We start from the raw sequence: 19,892 nt of genomic DNA on the forward strand, positions 1-19,892 counted from the left end.
CCCTTAATCAGTTCAAGCTTGTAACATTTTCGGATTTTTGGGTTGGGTCTTCTCTGTGTTGGGCTTGGCCCACGGCATGACGTTACCCCAATAATAACAGAATATATTTTATTTAGTTTCCAAAAAGAAAATAATATGAATAGTTCCCCTGAGCTCGCTTCTGCCCTCCTCTTTTTTCTCTTCTACAAATAAAACGTCTCTCAACAGCAAGTTCACGACCGCCGCTCTCCCCGCCTCACCGACTGTCTTCTATCTCCGGATTCGCCGCCGGATAAATACGCTCTGTCTCCGGCGAACCAAACCGTCTTCCACCTACAACTCCGCCGCGCGTGCTCAGCCACCCGCCGCCGCTACTGCCACTCTTTCTGCGGCCGCCCATCCGCTGGATACTTTCCTCGCCTAGCTTCAGCGCAATAATTTTATTTGTGACTAGAGTATCTAAAAATGAGGAAGAAAGTGGACGAGCGCATCAGAACTCTGATCGAAAACGGCGTCAAGACTAGACACCGTTCTATGTTCGTTATTATCGGCGACAAGTCTCGTGACCAGGCACTTTCTGCCACTACTCGCTACTCTCCGTTCTTTCTTATATTATTTATATGTCGCGTTTGCTAATCCTGTTTTGATTTGAACAGATTGTGAATCTTCACTACATGTTGAGTAAGGCGGTGATCAAATCTAGACCTACTGTTTTGTGGTGTTACAAGGACAAACTTGAACTTAGCAGGTTGGCTTCCGATTTTTTTCTTGAATTTGGAACTCAACTTCTTAAATGAATGTGGCAGTGTGGGCTTCATTGGGCTCCTAGTGGCTAGGGTTTGGAAAAAGGCGATTCAATCAATGTTTGTGAGTTGAGAGATTAAATGAAGTTAGTATAACTCATGAAAGTTTGCTTGCATTGTATTGCTATGTGTTATCACCTTTAATTAGAAGTGAATAAAAACAGGAGATGGATGAGAAATCCTCCTCTTGATATACAAACCTGATCAAAAGACCCAAAGAAACCTCCACTATACAAAGAGGACTATACAGAAGGAACAAAAAGGCCTATATAAATGTAACATCTCTTAAAGCTCATCTAGGAACCTCACCATACAGGTCCAACGCTAAGGTGTACGTATCGAAAGGCAACTAACCTGAATTATAATTCAAGGAAAGGGTTTAAAAATCTTAGTACAATAGGCCCAAAAAGAAATACAAAAATGAAGCAAGTCTCACATCATCTCAGACATATTCCAAGTATCCTAAAAAATCCTAACATTCCTTTCTCTTCACACAATTCACAATAAAGCGACACAAGCGATCTTTCAAAGAGTTTTGTCTCTAGTAGAGTTCCCAAAACACTTGAAAGAAATAACAATCATATCGCAAATATTGTTTGATTGAGCCCACACCATCCTAGCATGTGAGAATATCCTATGTCATAATTTCAAAGTAATCGGACAATGTAGGAAGAGATGATCAATCGTCTCTCCACTCTACCTACATAGGATGCACCAATCAAGGTTAAGGACTTTGAATGGTCTTCTTAGTTGTAGCATGTCATTGGTATTTAGCTAGTATATCATGCTTGTAAAAGCTTTAACTGGTATCTGTTATCACCTTTAATTGGTAAATCTAAAAGCTTAAGCTTGTAAGATTTGGGTTCTTTTTTGGGTAAACACGAAGTTGGTCCTACTTTTGAAGTTTGATCTCCAAAGTTGATCTCTAAATTGATTCTAAGTGGACAGGGTGACACTTACAAAACTAGGATAACCATATGATGAAGATAGAGTTTGAGGGTGTGTATTATGGTAGGTCACAGGAAGAAATGGGGTTAGTTTTCTTAGTCATTTCCATGACATAAATGTAAATTTACTAGCCATTTCCATTAAATAAATGCAACTTCATAGTTCCAAGCAAGCCATCCTATCTCAACATCTTTTTTCCCCCTCCATGCTCATTTTGTCAACAAAGCAATTGCCATCCCTTACACCCTGGGTTATATTTTTTTGATTTGTGTGTGCCAATTTCTTTTCATGTGCATGGAATATGTGTATGGGCACACATATGCCCTTGGTGGTTATAGGGATTCATTTCGGCATAAGAAAGAAAACTAGTGTTGAAGTAACACCCAAATATCTTCTAGTTTTGGAATGCATCATGATCACATAGTTAACTTGTAAACACATTTAGATATCCTAATTGCTGATCAGCCTGGTTATATTTAATTTTGTTTGATCTTTTCTTGAGTCACCTTTAGGAAATTCAAAATGAATAGTCAAAATCTTTTCTCAATGTTAGCATAGTATTTAATATGGTCTCCTTTTACTGTGCTCATGATAGTTGCCAGCACAATTGTGATTAGTTTGGTTGTATTTTTTCAGTCACAAGAAAAAACGTGCAAAGCAGGTTAAAAAGTTAATGCAAAGGGGACTGCTGGATCCTGAGAAGGTTGATCCCTTTTCACTTTTTGTTGAAAGTGGAGGATTAACATATTGCTTGTACAAGGACTCAGAGAGAATTCTAGGGAATACATTTGGCATGTGTGTATTACAGGTAGATTGCCAGTTGTTGCTGTCATTTAATTGACACCACCACATTCTAATTTTGTTGGTTTGTATAATATTGATTTCATTGAGTCTTGTTGTTTCTAAGTGTTTCTATTGGATTATTTGTAGGATTTTGAGGCTTTGACACCAAATCTGCTAGCAAGAACAATAGAAACAGTAGAGGGTGGTGGGTTGATTGTGTTGCTGCTCCGTTCTCTATCCTCCCTCACCAGTCTGTGCACCATGGTTATGGTATGTATCACATACAAGAGTGCCGACATAATAGCTTTGGTTTTTTGGAATTTGAAATAGTCGGAAAAAAAAGAGACAAGATTTTTATTTTGTTCTAGTCTTATTTGTTTTCATTCTTCTTTGAGCTCATTACTTGGAAAAAGGCTTTCCATAATTTTTTTTTACCATACATAATTATGGCCAACAAGAATTTGGTTCTGCTCATTTTTTATGCAACTATTACTCCAAAACTTATATTGCTTTAATGTTTGGAAGGAACACATAACTTATCATTTCTCATTATTAAAACTTACAGCAGACTTGATAATTTCAGGATGTTCATGAGAGGTTTCGTACAGAATCCCATTCTGAGGCTGCGGGTCGCTTTAATGAGCGTTTCTTGTTATCACTTGCGTCATGCAAAGCATGTGTTATTATGGATGATGAGCTGAATATTTTACCAATTTCATCTCACATAAGGTCAATTACCGCAGTTCCAGTTAAAGAGGTAGCCTCTCACTTCTATAACTTAGAGGTTACTGGAGAATTAAAATTTTGCAATTCATGTTTTGATAAATAAATTTATTGCAACTGTTTATCTGAACTTTTTCTTTGGTTTAGTCAATTCTTTGCTTAGTAGAACCCCAAATGAAAAAAATGTGCTGAATGGTACTAGAGTGCATATTTTTTCTTTCAAAGTATCGTTCCACTACTTGTGAAATTGTTTAATATTTGGTTACCATGTTTTTAACTATGGAATTGATAGTTAGTTTTCATTATGTGAAGTAACAAAGCTGATTGATCATAAGTATTCTTGTTCCTGTATATTTCTTCATATCTACTTTCTTTGTCTCTTGCTTCGTGATTAAAGGACTCTGAAGGACTTTCAGAAGCAGAACGAGACCTGAAGAATCTGAAAGAACAACTAAATGAAGATTTTCCTGTTGGTCCTTTGATTAAGAAATGTTGTACACTGGATCAGGTAACTTATTTGTCTAACTGGTGTGAAGTCTTTAATTCTCAAACATGTGATTACAAACTTGATTATCACTTTAACAAGAATTTGCTGACTTTACTTATTGTTACAATGTTTGAATAGGGAAAAGCTGTTATCACATTTCTTGATGCAATTTTGGATAAGGCACTTCGTAGCACAGTTGTGTCTCTTGCTGCTCGTGGCCGTGGTAAATCAGCGGCCCTTGGTCTAGCTGTTGCTGGAGCGATTGCTGCAGGGTAATATGCTTGAGCTACATATTCTTATTTAAATTTTTTTTAATTATTAGTTATCCTTTTTTTTCCTTTTCCTGTGCCTTTCTGTTTCCATCTTGAATTTGTTACATTCTGATAAAAGAAATTTATGCTTATAGTTATTCAAATATCTTTGTAACTGCCCCAAGCCCTGATAACTTGAAGACTTTGTTCGAATTCATTTGCAAGGGATTTGATGCACTTGAATACAAGGTATTGATCTTTCTATCCCTTAAAATAAATTATTAAAGCTTCAAATGTGTAGTCTTGCTAATCATATTATTATTTGTAAACAAGTTTTTGTTGACTCTTGTAGCAGACAAAGAATTCCGGTTTTACTTTTTATTTCTGCTGTAATTTCTTTCTTCAAAGAATAGATTTCTGGAGAGTTTCTTGAAACTGTGGTTTTAACAAATTATTGTTTTCCATTTCTTTCCAACATGCCAATCCAGCAGGAAATGGTCTGAGTCTTCTTGGAGTGGATTCATTATTTTCTGTATTGTGAACACAAGATTTCATACAATTCTTTTAATACTTGGAAGAAATGAGTAAATTTTATCCATTAATGTATTATTGCTAGCTAGAAACTTCAAGTACAGTTGAACTTTTGCAAAATTAGATTGTCAATGGCAAAATATTCACAACAGTTTGAATTTTCAATATTTATATGTAAAAGTTAGCTTCAAATTTGTAGAAGTTGGTCTGGGAATTCCAGTTCTTTTAGCTTCTATTCTATTGGGGAAGGGATTCCTATGAAGTTATGTAAACCTATGTAATCTTTTAGAACTAGTAACAGATTTTTTTGACAGTTCTCAGCATCTAATTGAGCCTTTCAGACTTCCTTTCTAAGTGTGATTGCCCAGGAACCTAGATTGCAAAGTTTATTTCTTTTTTCTTTTCTTAACCCATTCACCATAGCATGCCTTTAGAGAAAAACCTACAGCATTGGAAATGTAGCCATCTTGCTTCATTTCTTACCCAAAAAAGGGTTATGGTCTTAAAACTGTTGTGTAAATCTTATTTCAATGAGTTGAAGGGCATTTATGCCATTGATATTATTATGGTAAGGTCCATGATCTCTTTATCCCTTATGGCCTGCATAACTGCTAGGTATGTTTCCTTTTGAAGGCATGCAACTGCTAGATACTTATGTGCTCCAGCTTCCACAAATAAGCTCAGTCCCCAACTGTGATTGTGCGTATCTGTGACTTTGAAACATTTTGATTTGCATTTTTTTTTTTAATTCTTTTAATAGGCAAAAGAACAAAGTGTATTAAAACAGCCTAACAAAAGAGGAGGTGCAGCACATACACACACAATGTACACAAGCAATGCTCAGAAAAATGAGACTAATTCCTCTTCTAAAGTAAAAAAAATTAGATCGACATCTGTGACTTTCAAAACATTTTCTTTTGCAAATTTTATGCATCTCTCTAAAATGGTCATTTATTGTTTCAGTTTCTGTACATGTATTGGAAACGGTTCACCATTTACACATGTCACATTCTTCTGCATAATACATTAAACTAACTGTTGCAACTTATGCTTGCAGGAGCATATAGATTATGATGTAGTGAAAAGTACCAACCCTGAATTCAAAAAAGCAACTGTTCGAATCAATATATACAGACAGCACAGACAAACAATTCAGGTGGGTGACTATGGACACACTTTTCATATGATATGTTTTTGTTCCATTTGAAAAGTGTGGAGTATCGACGATGAGACTAGGTCTTCATGGAGTTACTCATTTATGTAACTATAAGGCTGTTGCAGTAGTTTATCTACTTCTCAAACATTTTTTCAGTAGTTGGAAACTTGTATTAGATATCCTACATGGAGATTGGATCTGGGCATAGTAACATTCATTTTTATGTTTGTTAGTTAGACGAATACACAAGCCAGGATAATGGAATGCATTGTGACAAGGAGATCTAAATGATATTTATGGTTTAGTACCAATTTAAAAAGGAAGTGGATGCTTCCATTTTGCTTTATGGATTTGGCTAACTCACATCACTAGTATACCAAATTTTTTTTGAAAAATACATGCTAAGTGTGTGAAGAGTTTCTTCCTCAAATGGTTTGTGCTTATACTACTTAGCTCAAGAAGGCAATAAAATGTTCCCTCTGTACCACTTTGAGCAATTCCTTCAGACCATTTATGCGTTCAAATTTCTTTTGATTAGTCTGTTTCTAAATTGGCCACAAAATTGACAAACATAGTCAATCTTCACAAGGTGCAGCTTTCAGATTCCATCCTCTGTTATTTGTCCATGCTCTGTTATTTTTTCCTTTCTTATACCATTTTTGCCTTGAAAGATTTTGGAATGAGGACTGCTTTGTATTTCTTCTTTGAATTTTTTGAACTTTTAAGTCGATCAATTTACATTCACCTTTCAATTTAGGCGCTTTTAATACATCTTCTCATTTGCCTATAAAAAAAATACGGAAATAAAAATAAAATAAAATGAAATGCTAGATTTATGCCTGAATGCGTCAGCACCAGTTCCAATGTGCATGTTATCAAGTACCTTTTGAATATTCTTTTCTTTATATTTATATGTGCTTAACACCTCATGCATCTATTATCAATTTTCTTTATTGTCTTGGCAGTATATACAACCACATGAACATGAAAAGCTCTCCCAGGTTGAACTGTTGGTTGTTGATGAAGCAGCAGCTATTCCATTGCCAGTTGTCAAGTCTTTGCTTGGTCCTTATCTAGTTTTCCTTTCATCTACTGTAAATGGGTATGGTTTGTCTCTATTAATTTCTTATTGGATCATGTCATAAGTTGTGCTTCAGTGGCCATTACATTGCCGAAAGAACTTGTATTTTCCTTGTCCACCCAATGTAAATCTTTCTGTGTGTTCTTCAAGTAATTTTAATGTCTTCTAAAGATTTAACTGTTGATATACTTTTTGTTTTTTACTCAAAGCTATGAAGGTACTGGTCGGTCCTTATCACTAAAACTTCTTCAGCAATTGGAGGAGCAAAGTCAAATGCCTACGAAGAGTGTGGAAAACTCCCTTTCTGGTATTTCTGGGCTTCAGTTGGCTTTATTAGATCTTTGAATCAAAATTTTACATGCATGCCTTTCAGTGAGAGTGGCTTTGATGAACCACATAATCTAAGGTCATTGGTCATCCTGCGTTGAGGTGCATTTGTACCTCTGTATTTATGTATTTTCCTATTAATAAATGGAGTTTGGAGGTATCATTGAATTCTGTTAGGATTTAGATGCCTTTCATCCAATCTAGGCTATTTCTTACTTCTTTTCTGATATAGATGCTGATAATTTAACCTTGACCATGTGAACTTCAAGATCTATTTTGGCACTGCTTCTACCATCCTGAAATAACATATATTTTGTCTATTGTGCTGCTGCTCTCATTCTAATCCTTATGCTTCTGTAAAATTGGGTTTAACACTTCACCTAGCTAATCCTTTCAAATTTCTAGTATAGTTTTTTGTGTCGATAAAATTGAAAATCTCATGTTCGAAGAAAAGCAATAATTAGTGCACTTCTTTCCTGGTTCACAAATTTGGATCTTTGGACCTTGTGGGCGAACATTTTAGATGTGTGTATGAACTTGTGTCTCTGTATTTTTTGTTTCAAAAATTTGCTCAGCTCTCAATTTCCTTCAATTGTAGGTCGTCTGTTCAAAAAGATAGAACTGAGTGAATCTATCAGATATGCTTCTGGTGATCCAATTGAATCGTGGCTGAATACATTACTTTGCTTGGATGTTGCAAACTCCATTCCTAATATTAGCCGGTAGGAAGTTGATTATCGAAAACCTGTGAACCTTTTCCTTCTCTTTATTCATGCTTTCTCTGTTGCAACCAGGTTACCTCCACCCAGTGAGTGTGATCTCTACTATGTTAATCGAGATACTCTTTTCTCCTATCACAAGGACAGTGAGTTATTTTTGCAGGTAACTACTTGTCAATCTGGTAATGATTCTCATTTTTTTTCCTTATTTTGTGAAAAACTTTTGCTCATGTATTATTGACTTTGCAGCGAATGATGGCCCTGTATGTTGCTTCTCACTACAAAAATTCTCCAAATGATTTACAATTAATGGCTGATGCTCCAGCTCACCACTTGTTTGTGTTACTTGGTATATTTATTCTCTATTGGATTGTTATTATTATGTCATTTGTTCTGAGATAGAATTCTAATCACACAATCTATGCAGGCCCTGTTGACGAGTCAAAAAACCACCTTCCTGATATTTTGTGTGTCATTCAGGTTGGTATCTTTCTTATGCAGCATACTTTTGCTCCTCTTCCTAGTTTTTGCACTAGTATTGTGATAAGATTTTAAGTCCTTTTATTATTGTGTCCCATACATTGTGCAACTTCTATTTCATGAAAATTGATGCTGGAAAACTCTGATGTTATGAGCTTTCCTTTTCTGCTTCTGCGGATATTTGTAATGATTCTTTCAACGTTTTATTGCCATAGTCTTCCTTATGATACTGGATCATATATGAGATATTTATACTTTTTTTGGAGTTAAAAGGTTTTGGTAATAATTCATCTTGCTTATGACATAATAATAGAGTAGACAGGCATAATTCTTGAAACAAATTTGGCTCTGACATATGTTTGCAAAGTATTCAGTGCTTTTGAATTATTTTTTTCTTAAAAATTAATGTAGAAATATATAATTTAGTATAATAAACTGATGGAGTTTACTTGTCAGTGTTCTAGGTGGGCAACAGTTATCTGGCATGCATCTTAGGGATTATGCAACATTTCAGGACTGGTGATTATTAAAAGTATAAATTTGTCATGTTTGATTTCCTAGAAAAGAAGATTGTAGAGCTGTACAGGAGCTTCATGATAGAGCATGGAGATGAAAGCATGATATATCCTTGCCATTCCTAGATTGCAAATTGGTGGAGTTACGGGGAAATTTTTGCAATATCTGATAATTTAAAGCATGATGGCTTGGATTAGAAGGAGGAACAGTACACGAGGGAGGGAAGATACATTAAAAAATTACAGTAGGAGGAAGGTTGGATTGGCTATTCTCACTGTGTTAAAATATGGAATTTCTAGAGAATATCTTCTCAGGAGTGAGTTTTGGAAGAAGGCATTTTTGGACAAAGCAGTGTCCTCTTTATAAGCTTACATTTTTTGCATTTTTTGTAATAAAAAAATATTGTTGCATTATTCTCAGAAACTACAGTGACATCTGATAATGTTCAGGATGATGGATTGAAATGTGATGAAAAAACACAATAGGGAGAGAAGATACATCTTTAAGAAGTTACTTTTAAGGGGAAGACTGGATTGGACATTCTCACTGTGTCCTTGGCCAAACTCAATGAAATAACTTTTCAGACTTGATCTTTGGAAGGAGATATTTTTGGACTAATTAACCACCCCTCTAAAAAGGTTGCACTATTGCATTGTTTTTTTTTGGATTGATGAAGAAGAAAATATATTAAAAAGAGACGCCAAAAAAGCGACTCAAGGTATACAGGACCCAAAAACAAAACAGTAGCTGTCTACACACCCAAGAGCAATTTGTAGTTTATAGTGGTTCCTTGAAACATTGTGATGCAGATGTAATGGTCAGCAATCTGCTTTAATTGATATTGCCTGTGAGATACCTTAAGCATTATTGTTCTAATAGTCAATACACTGAGTGGAATCATATGTTTTATCATTTTTATCTACAGGTATGCCTTGAAGGACAGATTTCTCGTAAATCTGCAATCAAAAGTTTAAGTGATGGTCGTCAACCTTTTGGAGACCAAATACCTTGGAAATTCTGTGAGCAATTCCAAGACACAGTTTTCCCAACTCTTTCAGGTGCTCGCATTGTTCGAATTGCCACCCATCCAAGTGCCATGAGGGTAATTCTTTGTTTCGTGCATGCTAAATTGAGTTTTTTGGGTAGATTCTCTTTAGATCTTGTAAAAAGGTCATCCCTTTTTCTTTCTCCTTTTGCAGCTTGGATATGGTTCAGCTGCAGTGGAACTTTTAACTAGGTATGAACTTCATTCACTTTCTGTGTGCTTTGTCATTACACAGCTGAACATATTGGAGCCCTATTGGAAAGTGTAATGAGAGAATTTGAGTGTATGCTTACTCCAATTTGCATTAATAGAGAGAACAAAATGTTCAAAAATAAAATAAAAAACTTGTAGGCTTCAGTTGTGCTCACATTGCTTTCTAGTAACCAAATCCATGTGATGTCATTTTCCTTGTTTTCCATAGATAATGGTCGCTAATAAAACAAAAGCAAGGGAAAATACTGGATTTTAGTACTTAATCAATCTATACTTTGTACCTCATGTACTTTGCAACTTGAAGATCTAAGCATTAAGGTTTTCTCATACTTTTTTTTTTTTTTTGATAGGTAAATGGCTATAGTATTAATAAAAAGCACCAAAAGGGGTGCACCATGATACACATGGCCGCCAAAGAGCGCCAAAAAGTATAGGGAAAACAAAAATACTTCATCCCTCAATCCGACCCCAACCAATCAATAAAATCGAGTAAAGACATAGTTGAATTTTCTATTGGCTAAAACCCATCCCCTCCTTTGTAGTTGGTCTAAAGTCAAAACTTTCCCCCACAATGCCTCACAAGCAAAGAAGCTTACCTTAGGAAGAACTCACACATTCCACATTACATTAGAAGGGAAAGCCTCTACCCTTCCTGCCTCAAGAATAGAATAGAGGGACTTAATAGAGAAGGATCCACTCTTTGTTGCTGCCCACAACAACTTGTCCTCCCCTTCCACAACCACCACCTTATCTTGAAGCCTTGACAAAAAGCACTCCACAGCCTCAACCTCCCAATCATTGAGGGATCTAGAGAAAATAGGAAACCAAGCACCCCTTCCATTAGAGTGCATCCACAAGTTCGCCAACCAAGCCTCTTTAGAGTTAGATAAGGCAAATAAGGAGGGGAACGAATCACACAAAGGCTCACCTTCACACCATTTGTCTTTTCAAAACTTAATCTTTCTCCCATTGCCCACTGAGAAAGAAATTTGACTGGATTCTAAGTCACACAAGTTCCTTATGGCCTTCCAAAACCCAACATCATGGCTACTCCTCACATCCTTAGATCACCAACCCCCTTTCGTTTCCCCATACTTGCCATAAATAATTTCTCTCTAGAAGACATCCCTTTTGGTGGCAAAGCGCCAATTCCACTTGCAAAGGAGGGCCTTATTCAAAGAATGAAGACAAAATGTGGATTTTTCACAGTTAAGTCTCTTTACAGTGCTGAGGAGTCGGGAAGTACGGTCCGGTTTCCAAGAAAAATAATTTGGAGCCCCTATGTTCCTCCAAGGGTGGGTTTTTTTGCTTGGGAAGCCTCATAGGGGAAAGTTTTAACTTTAGATCAACTCAAAAGGAGGGGATGGTCCCTTGCCAATAGATGTTTCTTTTGTCTAGCCAAAGAGGAGTCTATTAATCATATCTTAATTCACTGCACGAAGACTAGAGTTTTGTGGGAGTTATTATTTGCTCTCTTTAGGGTGACTTGGGTTCTCCCTTGTTCAGTAAGGGAGACTCTCCTTGGTTGGTTTGGGTCCTTTATGGGCAAGAAGCACAAAAAAGCTTGGAAGTTGGCTCCTTTATGCCTTTTTTGGGCAGTGTGGAAAGAAAGAAATAAGATAGTGATTGACAATAAAGAGTTTTCAATACATAGATTGAAGTATACTTTTGTGTGTAATCTATGGTCTTGGATAAAGTTGTATATAGATGCTGACCCTTTATCTTTAATCGACTTTTTTGATTGGTTGGGCTCTAGGTGAGGGCAGGCGAGGTTTTTGTTTTTCGTCCTGTTTTGCTCTTTTTTGCCTTTTGGCACCTATTGTATACTTCCTGCACCTGTATGCCTTGTATTCTTCTGTGTTTACCCATCAAAATATATATATATATATATATATATATATATATATATATATATATATATATATATATATATATTTATATTTAGAGAATGAAGGCATCTAACTCCAAGACCCCCATTCCTCTTGTCTAAACACACAATAGCCCACTTCACTAAATGAGGCTTACTCTCTAGAGACCCACCTCCGCAAGGGAAATCCCTTTGAATTTTCTCCAATCCTAAACAAACTCTCCTTGGCGTCCGGAGCAAAGACATTAAGGTTTCTCATACTTGCAAATGAAGGATAAGAGCTTAGCAATAAATGGCTTCCACCTTAAGTAGGCATGAATAAACTAATGAAGATTTTTTTTTTGATAGGAATAAACTAATGAAGATTATGAATTTGGAAATTCTCATGTCTCTTTATAGCTTGGTATTGACACTCTGATGCACTTCCTCCCTCTAAACCAAAGGAAGAAAACATTTAACAAACACAATGTGTGTCCATTTTTTGCTTCACTGCAGTATTGGCTGTGATTTGTATCATAGTTAAATCTTTGGATTTGAAAATGTTCTAAAATTTTACTTTAAATTATCACTGTTTATTGAAATGATTTCCAATATGCGCATTGAGGTTTATTTATTTATTTATTTATTTTTTGTTATATCTGTGGACAATATTGGCTTTCTGTGGCATCCAGTGGTATGATATCTAAAAGGAAAAGAAAATCAAATACAATGAGAACAACAACAACAAAAGTAGCAACATGAATAATAATAATAATTGGGTTTTCATAGATTATATAAATATGGAATTAGCAACAAAAATTTGGGGGTTCTGTAGACTATATCCATATGGCGTTAGCAACAAAATTTCTTTAATCCATAAGGGGTAATGGCATGGTATAGGATCAAAGGCTCGCATGATGTCGACATTTTTTGGATATCTATGATTTAGACTGGTCTAGGTTTGGCAACTGACCTGTAATTGCTGTGGCTTATATTGGGACTCATTTACAAGTTCAAGGATCTTTATATATATGTATATATTCATTTTGATAGGATACAATTTATGCATTCAAGGAGTTAGCAGGGAGGCATTTACTGTTTTACTGTCTACAGGTACTTTGAAGGGCAGTTGACTCCTATTTCTGAAATAGATGTTGAAAATACTGTTGAGACTCCACATGTCAGAGTTACAGAAGCGGCAGAGAAGGTTCATTTTCAGACTCCATCATTTTTCCATTCCATTTTAGAAATGATGCTTATTTATATCTGTGAGAATGTCTATCATCAATGCTGGTGTTGTTTTTCTTAGCTGATTGATTATGGATGCCTGTACTTGGTATTTTTAAAGGGTGTCTTAAAGAACTTCATTTCTCTCAAACAATAAGAGTTGTACATCAAGATTTCACTCAGTATCTGAGGTTCAATGGCTTATTAGATCATATTAGATGCCTGTAGGCTATGTACGTGGTTTAATTGTTTTGAATCTCTCTGTACTCTTTTAATGCAGGTTAGGGTGTTTATAGATGAGGTGTCAATGCCTAAGGTTGTTTTTGTGCATTGGTTGGGTACTTGGCCACTTGTTGAGGGAGGGAGTTGTTTTTTTCACTCTCTTTTTTTAGTTTTGCCTCTTGGGTGGCCTTTGTTTGCAACCTTTGTACTTTGGTGCACTTCTTTTCCAGGTACTGTACATGATACATTTTTTGCTTGCCTATCAATTAGGGGGAAAAAGAGCAAGATTCTACACCTTTGTTTGGCATCCCTTTTTCTTTTTCCTTTTTCCAGAAGCACAAGCTATGAGTTTTATGGGCAATATTAGAATGGTTTAAGTTTCATTAAACATAAAGCAACTTCTTATATAATCTAAAAGAACGGCTACCAAAAGAAGCAACCTTATCCTTACACGTAAAGCTCTTTCTTGAAGACGAGCAGTTTCTTTAAAAACCAGCCAAACAGACATATCAATGCTCTTATTGAGCTTAAAAAACTGCATTTGACTTCTTACATGTTAATGCAAACAGTACCTGCTTATCCTATGTGCTTAACTGGGTTATTCAAGCACCCACTTTGCTTCATCTGATATTCAAATAGTGCTTAATTGTTTTAAATTGAGTCATGCTATATGGATGTGAAACTTGTAAGAACTGATGTAGTTCCTCTTCATTTGATTTCAAAACAAAATAACAACTCACAGGCTGTGCCATAAGTTGGTATATACTTTACATAGAGATCAATGGGACAAAGTGATATTGTGTTTTGACTCTGGAAATTCTATTCTCACAGGTTTCATTGCTAGAAGAAAATATAAAACCCCGAACAGACCTTCCACACCTGCTAGTACATCTTCATGAACGACGACCGGAAAAGCTCCATTACATTGGTGTCTCCTTTGGGCTTACCCTTGACCTTTTTCGCTTTTGGAGGAGACACAAGTTTGCCCCTTTCTACATTGGCCAGATTCAGGTGAAGATCATGAATGTTACCCCATAATTTGGTTACATGAATGGTATACATACTTTCAAGGATTAGTTGGAATTCTGACTCTTTTATTTTATCAGAGTACTGTGACTGGTGAGCACACATGTATGGTTCTGAAGCCATTGAACAATGATGAAATTGAAGTTAGCGGATCTGATCAGTGGGGGTTTTTTGGTCCATTTTACCAAGGCAAGTCCATTATTTTTTATATCATTGTTTTGCTCTAAATTTTTTATTCAGAGATCCTCAGTTCATGGCTAGTTCTCCCTTAACCCCCAGATTTCAAGCGAAGGTTTGCTAGATTACTGGGTGCTAGTTTTCGGACGATGGAATATAAGCTTGCCATGAGGTTAGTATTTGTACTTTTAGGATGTTTTGCTTTCCAATATCCAATTTTAAAAGTATTTTTCAATGCTTAAAAGAAGGGGGAAAAAAATGAAAATCATCCAATCTCCCCTTTCCACTTCAAACCTTAATTAAGAACAACAGAATAATAGAATTTTTTTTTTAACTTATCAAAAAAAAAAAAAAAAAAAGGGACAACAGAATAATAGAAACCATGTTCTCAAAAACTGTTGCCATTTTCTCTCTCAAACATTCTGAAAGTTTTTAGAATTGAATCTATTTGAAACCTCAACTCAACATTCTTCCCTTCTATGAGTGCATTTATTCTTCAATATGCTCATACCAGCTATTATGTTTTAGCATATTGGATCCAAAGATCAACTTCCAGGATGTGGAACCTACAATGCCTCCCTCAAATGGATTTTTGACGTCGCTAAATGGAATTTTTTCACCACATGATATGAAGAGACTGGAAGCTTATACCAATAATCTGGCTGATTTCCATATGGTAAGATCTCCTGCTGCTTTTTTTGTTGCTAATGGAAACAGAAATGGTTCTCATGACTTTAGATATTATTAGTAATGAATTATACCAGAATTGAAATTATCTAGTAAAATTTACCTCAATTAAACTGAACAAAACCTTAAGGTATTACCCAACCATTTAGGTCTGGCTACTCATGTTTGAAATTCATGTAGTTGTGGGCCATCAGCATCACCACACTAGAGTGTAAGTTCATTTAAGGATGAACTGATAAAAGAGCTAGTATTACTTCATGTTACAGTTTCCTTGTATGTTATTTTTCGTTTTTCTTTTATATGTGTGTGTGTAGTCATATCAAGGGGAGAAGAGTTACAAAAATGGAAAAGAATTATCTCAAAAGTTACCTGTTGATAGGTGATTGATATGATAATAAGTAGATCATTGACAGATGACTTTGATCACTTGTGAAGAAGGGAGTCTTTCCGGACATAATATCAGTGGTATGAAAGTATGGTTGTTGGACTCTTAATCCGTGGTCCTAGAGAGTAGAAGTTACGAGGCGTGTCTCCTTAAATTATTTAGGAAACAAAGGTTTTGATGAGTTTGTTATAGGTGCGGGATTCAAAAATCTAGTAGTTGCATTTTGGAGGACATTGGTGATGCTTATCTTATGGAAGAAAATTCAGACTTCAATGGTGTTAATTTACTGCAGAGATGGCGGCTTTGATGGACTGTTACATGGTGAAGAGATGTTGATGCAGTACAGAAAGTAAAATGCAAGGAGAGTATAATTGAAAGGACCTTAGGAATCACTCCTAGAAACCTTAGGCTTCACACCCAAGTACTCTTTGCATCTCACAAAGGAAAAACTGGCTGTTGAAAATTCATTCATTGATTGATTCCTTCCAAAAGACTAATCAACTACTATATAAAACTTTTCTAGGGAATTATAACTCCTTGGAACTAGACACAAGAAATGCAACTTGAAAAGACAAACTTGGACTAATTACTGACCACATTAAAGACTGTTGGAAAATGACAACAATAATGACTGAAAATGGTAACTTTAACCATTGACTAAGCACATAACTTAATTTCTGAAAGTACTTTCTAGGCTGAACTCATATTGACTTATATAAGATCCCAACTAAGCCCATTATCGTCTAGAGAGTGCCAAATTAAAGCTTGGGGCCTTGGAGCCCACTCCTTTGTGCTCTGATAAACTTTTAAAGGTAGCTGCCACTTGTCTCTACCAGATGTGTCCTTGAGCTTTGAGACATCTTTGTGACTTATCTAAGTATCTTTTGGTCAATATATGAAAGCTCTTTTCTTAATTCTTAAGGAAGCTACTTTTTGTTTGAATTGCTGTTGGGACATGGATTGATGTGTAGGGGAATGCAGGAAATTTTTACTTGATGTGTTGGGGGTTAACGGAGGGTGTGGCTGCAAAATAGTATTATGAAGATGTGGTTTAGAATATAAAGAACATAATGTGGTCTAAGTACAGTTGCTTAAGGATGCTGTTATCCATGGTTGCCAAACCTACATGTACTCAAAACACTAAAAACCCACCATTTCCCTGGTAGCTGTTAAGAATGGATCTAGAGAGGACTCAGGAGAGGAAGGCCAGTAGGTAGAACCTCTACCTGCTACAAGTAGACAGATCTGCTGCTAGGTCACTAAAACCTCAAGCAGCAGTCACACCTACTGGATCGTTTACAGTTTATTGATATATTTCAAAAACCATGCTCTGCTGTAGATCATTTTAACCCTGGGGAGTGAAGGAAGATATTTCTACTAGTTGGCTGTGATGAAGCGACAGAGGATTTGGAGGTTACACTAATCTAATACTGAGAAACACACCCATGTCTGACACATGAATGTGGAGTCTATATAATGTAGGTTATAAATTTTAATTAGTTCTTACCTATCAATAATAATAATTTTTAGTTCAAGTCAACTGTTTTATCACAATGAATTGGGGGTTTCCAAAGCTTCTGAGTAGAAATAAATCTTGGTGCTTGAGCAGGAGAATTTCTATCACTCCTACCACTAGAATTCACTTGCAACCTCTGCTTTCCAATTTCAATACTCTCATGGAATTCAGAGAATCTTTGGGATTCCATTCATTTTCTTGCGTCCTTTTGGGCTTTTTGTTCAGCGGGTTTTAAGGGCATCCCCCTTAACGTATTACAACTTGATTGGCTAGCATTATGTAGATCCAATAGTTCCAATGGGACGGCCTAGTGTATTGTTATTTTTTCGTGTTGTTTAGTTTTACTTTTGGCGGGAGGATTCCTCATCCTCCTTTTGTACTTCTTTTTCTATCAATATATTCATGCGTGGTTTCCTATCAAAAAAAAAAATACTCTAATGGGAGCAATTCTTTCTCAAATGCATAGTTTTCTGTAGGGGATGGTAGATTTTTCCCATACATCTGAGTATGGTGCCCACAAAAAAGGTTCTTTCCCAAAACATGACCAGGTCATCTTGGTTGTTACCTCCCAAATGTGACCAGTCATCTCCCAGTTGTGAATGAAGAATGGACAGATGTGATTAATTCTCTTTAATCCAACATTCTGAAATGTGGAGGCACTGACTGATCCTCTGATGGTCATTAGCATGACCAGGGAATGATAATTTGAAATTTATTGATTTGATTAAAAGATGATGTTGGGGATAGCATGCTGGTTTGGTTTGTCAGAAGCATCAATCTCTTAAGGTATATAATATAAGGCATACAAAATTTGAGAATTCACTGTGGAAACTGCTTATCTTAACCAAACATGGGGATTCTTCATTTAATGTTTTACAAGCATATTTGTATGTCTAAATTGTTTTTTACTTTACAGATTTTGGACCTTGTTCCTATCCTTGTACATCAATACTACCAAGAGAAGCTTCCAGTTACATTATCATATGCTCAGGCTTCCGTTTTACTTTGCATTGGTTTGCAGAACCAAAACATATCTTACATTGAGGTTAGATTCTCAACTTGTCCAAACAGTAATTGAATGATTTTCCTCTCTCTCTTGCATATTTCCTTTTAAGCTCGTATGAGCCATATCCCAGATGCTTGTTCTGGGTCAGGCTCAAACAAAAGAGTCTCCCTTCTGTTATGTACTTATATTAGAATGGTTTCATGTGATTCTCAGTGGTGATTGGTGATGGAATCATGTTCTTTTTAACTCATATTTTGCAGGGAGAAATAAAGTTGGAAAGGCAACAAATTTTGTCTCTGTTCATAAAATCTATGAAGAAATTGTACAAATATCTTTATGGTATTGCTTCAAAGGAGATCGAGTCAACCCTACCTCGACTAAGAGAAGTAAGTAGAGTAGCAAACCGTAGACTGTTCTTAAATCCAAATACTTGTTAGAAATCTAAATCCTATGATTGCATCTGGATCTCTAGCTATCATTATTTTGTAAATTCTCTGGGAATAGATTAGATGCTTTAGTTAATAAATAAAATAACTGGGTACCACCTATCCACTTGAGACTCCATACAGAGCTTCTGTTGTCCTGTCCAAAGATTCACCCCTCCAAGGGATGAATTATAGCTAGTTTCATTTCGAGAATTTGCACATTCAAAGGACAGATGCTGCTCCAAATTTCATGCAGTTCCTTCACCTTGGTTTTGAGAATGAACTCCATATTGGGCCTCTGCTTTTTATTGCCATCCAGGCATGCCTTTTACATAGGGCACGGTCTGGAGGAAGAAAGACATTAAGAACTCTAAAATAACCATCAAATCTTGATTGCCATGTAATTTTTCGTGGGAAAGCTGTCAGAGGTGAGTGTGGATTCTGTGGAATGCTAGATTTTGACAGTTTGGCAGGATCGATCACCTTAAAAAGTAGGGCCCGTCAATGGTTTGTCTTAATAGAAGCAGTTTTGATCATGCTGTCTGAACGAAACCGATTGTTCCCTGTCTATACATCACACCCTTACTATCATCTTTCCCTCTTATTTTTCAATTCTGTATTCAGATCGTGATGGAACCCCACACTATCTCCGTGGACGAGGATCTCAATGATGCAGCAAAGCAAGTCGAGGTAATGCTCCATTTCTCCTACCTCTGTCTCATAATATTCTGGAAGAACTGAACTGACCCAATACCGTTATCTCCTTAGGATGGGATGAAAGCAAAGACAGAGAGTTTACTAGATCCCGATTTCCTCCAACAGTATGCCATTGCAGACAGAGAAGCTGATTTCGAGAAAGCTCTGCAAAATGGTGGTGGGAAATTACCTTCGAGCGGTCTCATCAGTGTGAAGTCGAGTAGAACTAAAATGGAGAAGCATGGAAAGCAGGAGAAGAGTCACAAGAGCGGAGAAAAACGTAGTAAGGATCACCACAGCTCCAAATCAAACAAGAAAAGGAAATCTTAGTTTATTGTCGGTGGGACAAAAGTCAAGGTGCGTGGCCTGGCCCTATGGTTTTGCTCCAAGTTGAGTGTAGTTTTTGTTCACGAGGGAATTTCCGTGTTATTTATTTCAGCCACTAGTTTGGTTTATAGTTATAGCAAAATATGAGGGGATGCAAAAAAAATTTGTCACAGTAGAAGGAACACCATCTCTACTCTAGCATTTCTCGTTCTCCTTCCTATTTATTTATTTGAGTTTTTATGTTTGCTCTGTTTTGAGAAAAGTATTATCTGTTGATCTCTCTGCTATATTTTTTAACCTTAATGGTCCA

General features: G+C 36.2%; 1 protein-coding gene across 1 annotated transcript; it reads left to right on the forward strand.

Moving 5' to 3' along the window:
• The first annotated feature begins 165 nt into the window (after positions 1–165).
• On the forward strand, positions 166–19,847 carry LOC117919456 (RNA cytidine acetyltransferase 1). Its single transcript, XM_034836663.1, has 26 exons — positions 166–549; positions 636–727; positions 2,367–2,538; positions 2,661–2,783; positions 3,097–3,270; positions 3,634–3,744; positions 3,862–3,995; positions 4,130–4,223; positions 5,563–5,661; positions 6,627–6,763; positions 6,952–7,049; positions 7,668–7,791; positions 7,864–7,951; positions 8,038–8,137; positions 8,216–8,268; positions 9,710–9,886; positions 9,984–10,021; positions 13,002–13,095; positions 14,169–14,348; positions 14,444–14,552; positions 14,643–14,712; positions 15,069–15,216; positions 18,045–18,173; positions 18,395–18,520; positions 19,184–19,249; positions 19,328–19,847. The coding sequence occupies exons 1-26, from the start codon at positions 445–447 to the stop codon at positions 19,583–19,585; spliced, it is 3,099 nt and encodes a 1,032-aa protein (XP_034692554.1). The 5' UTR covers positions 166–444; the 3' UTR covers positions 19,586–19,847.
• The last annotated feature ends 45 nt before the right edge of the window (positions 19,848–19,892 follow it).

Source organism: Vitis riparia, chromosome 7, assembly GCF_004353265.1.
Source record: "Vitis riparia cultivar Riparia Gloire de Montpellier isolate 1030 chromosome 7, EGFV_Vit.rip_1.0, whole genome shotgun sequence".
Classification (NCBI taxonomy): Eukaryota; Viridiplantae; Streptophyta; class Magnoliopsida; order Vitales; family Vitaceae; genus Vitis; species Vitis riparia.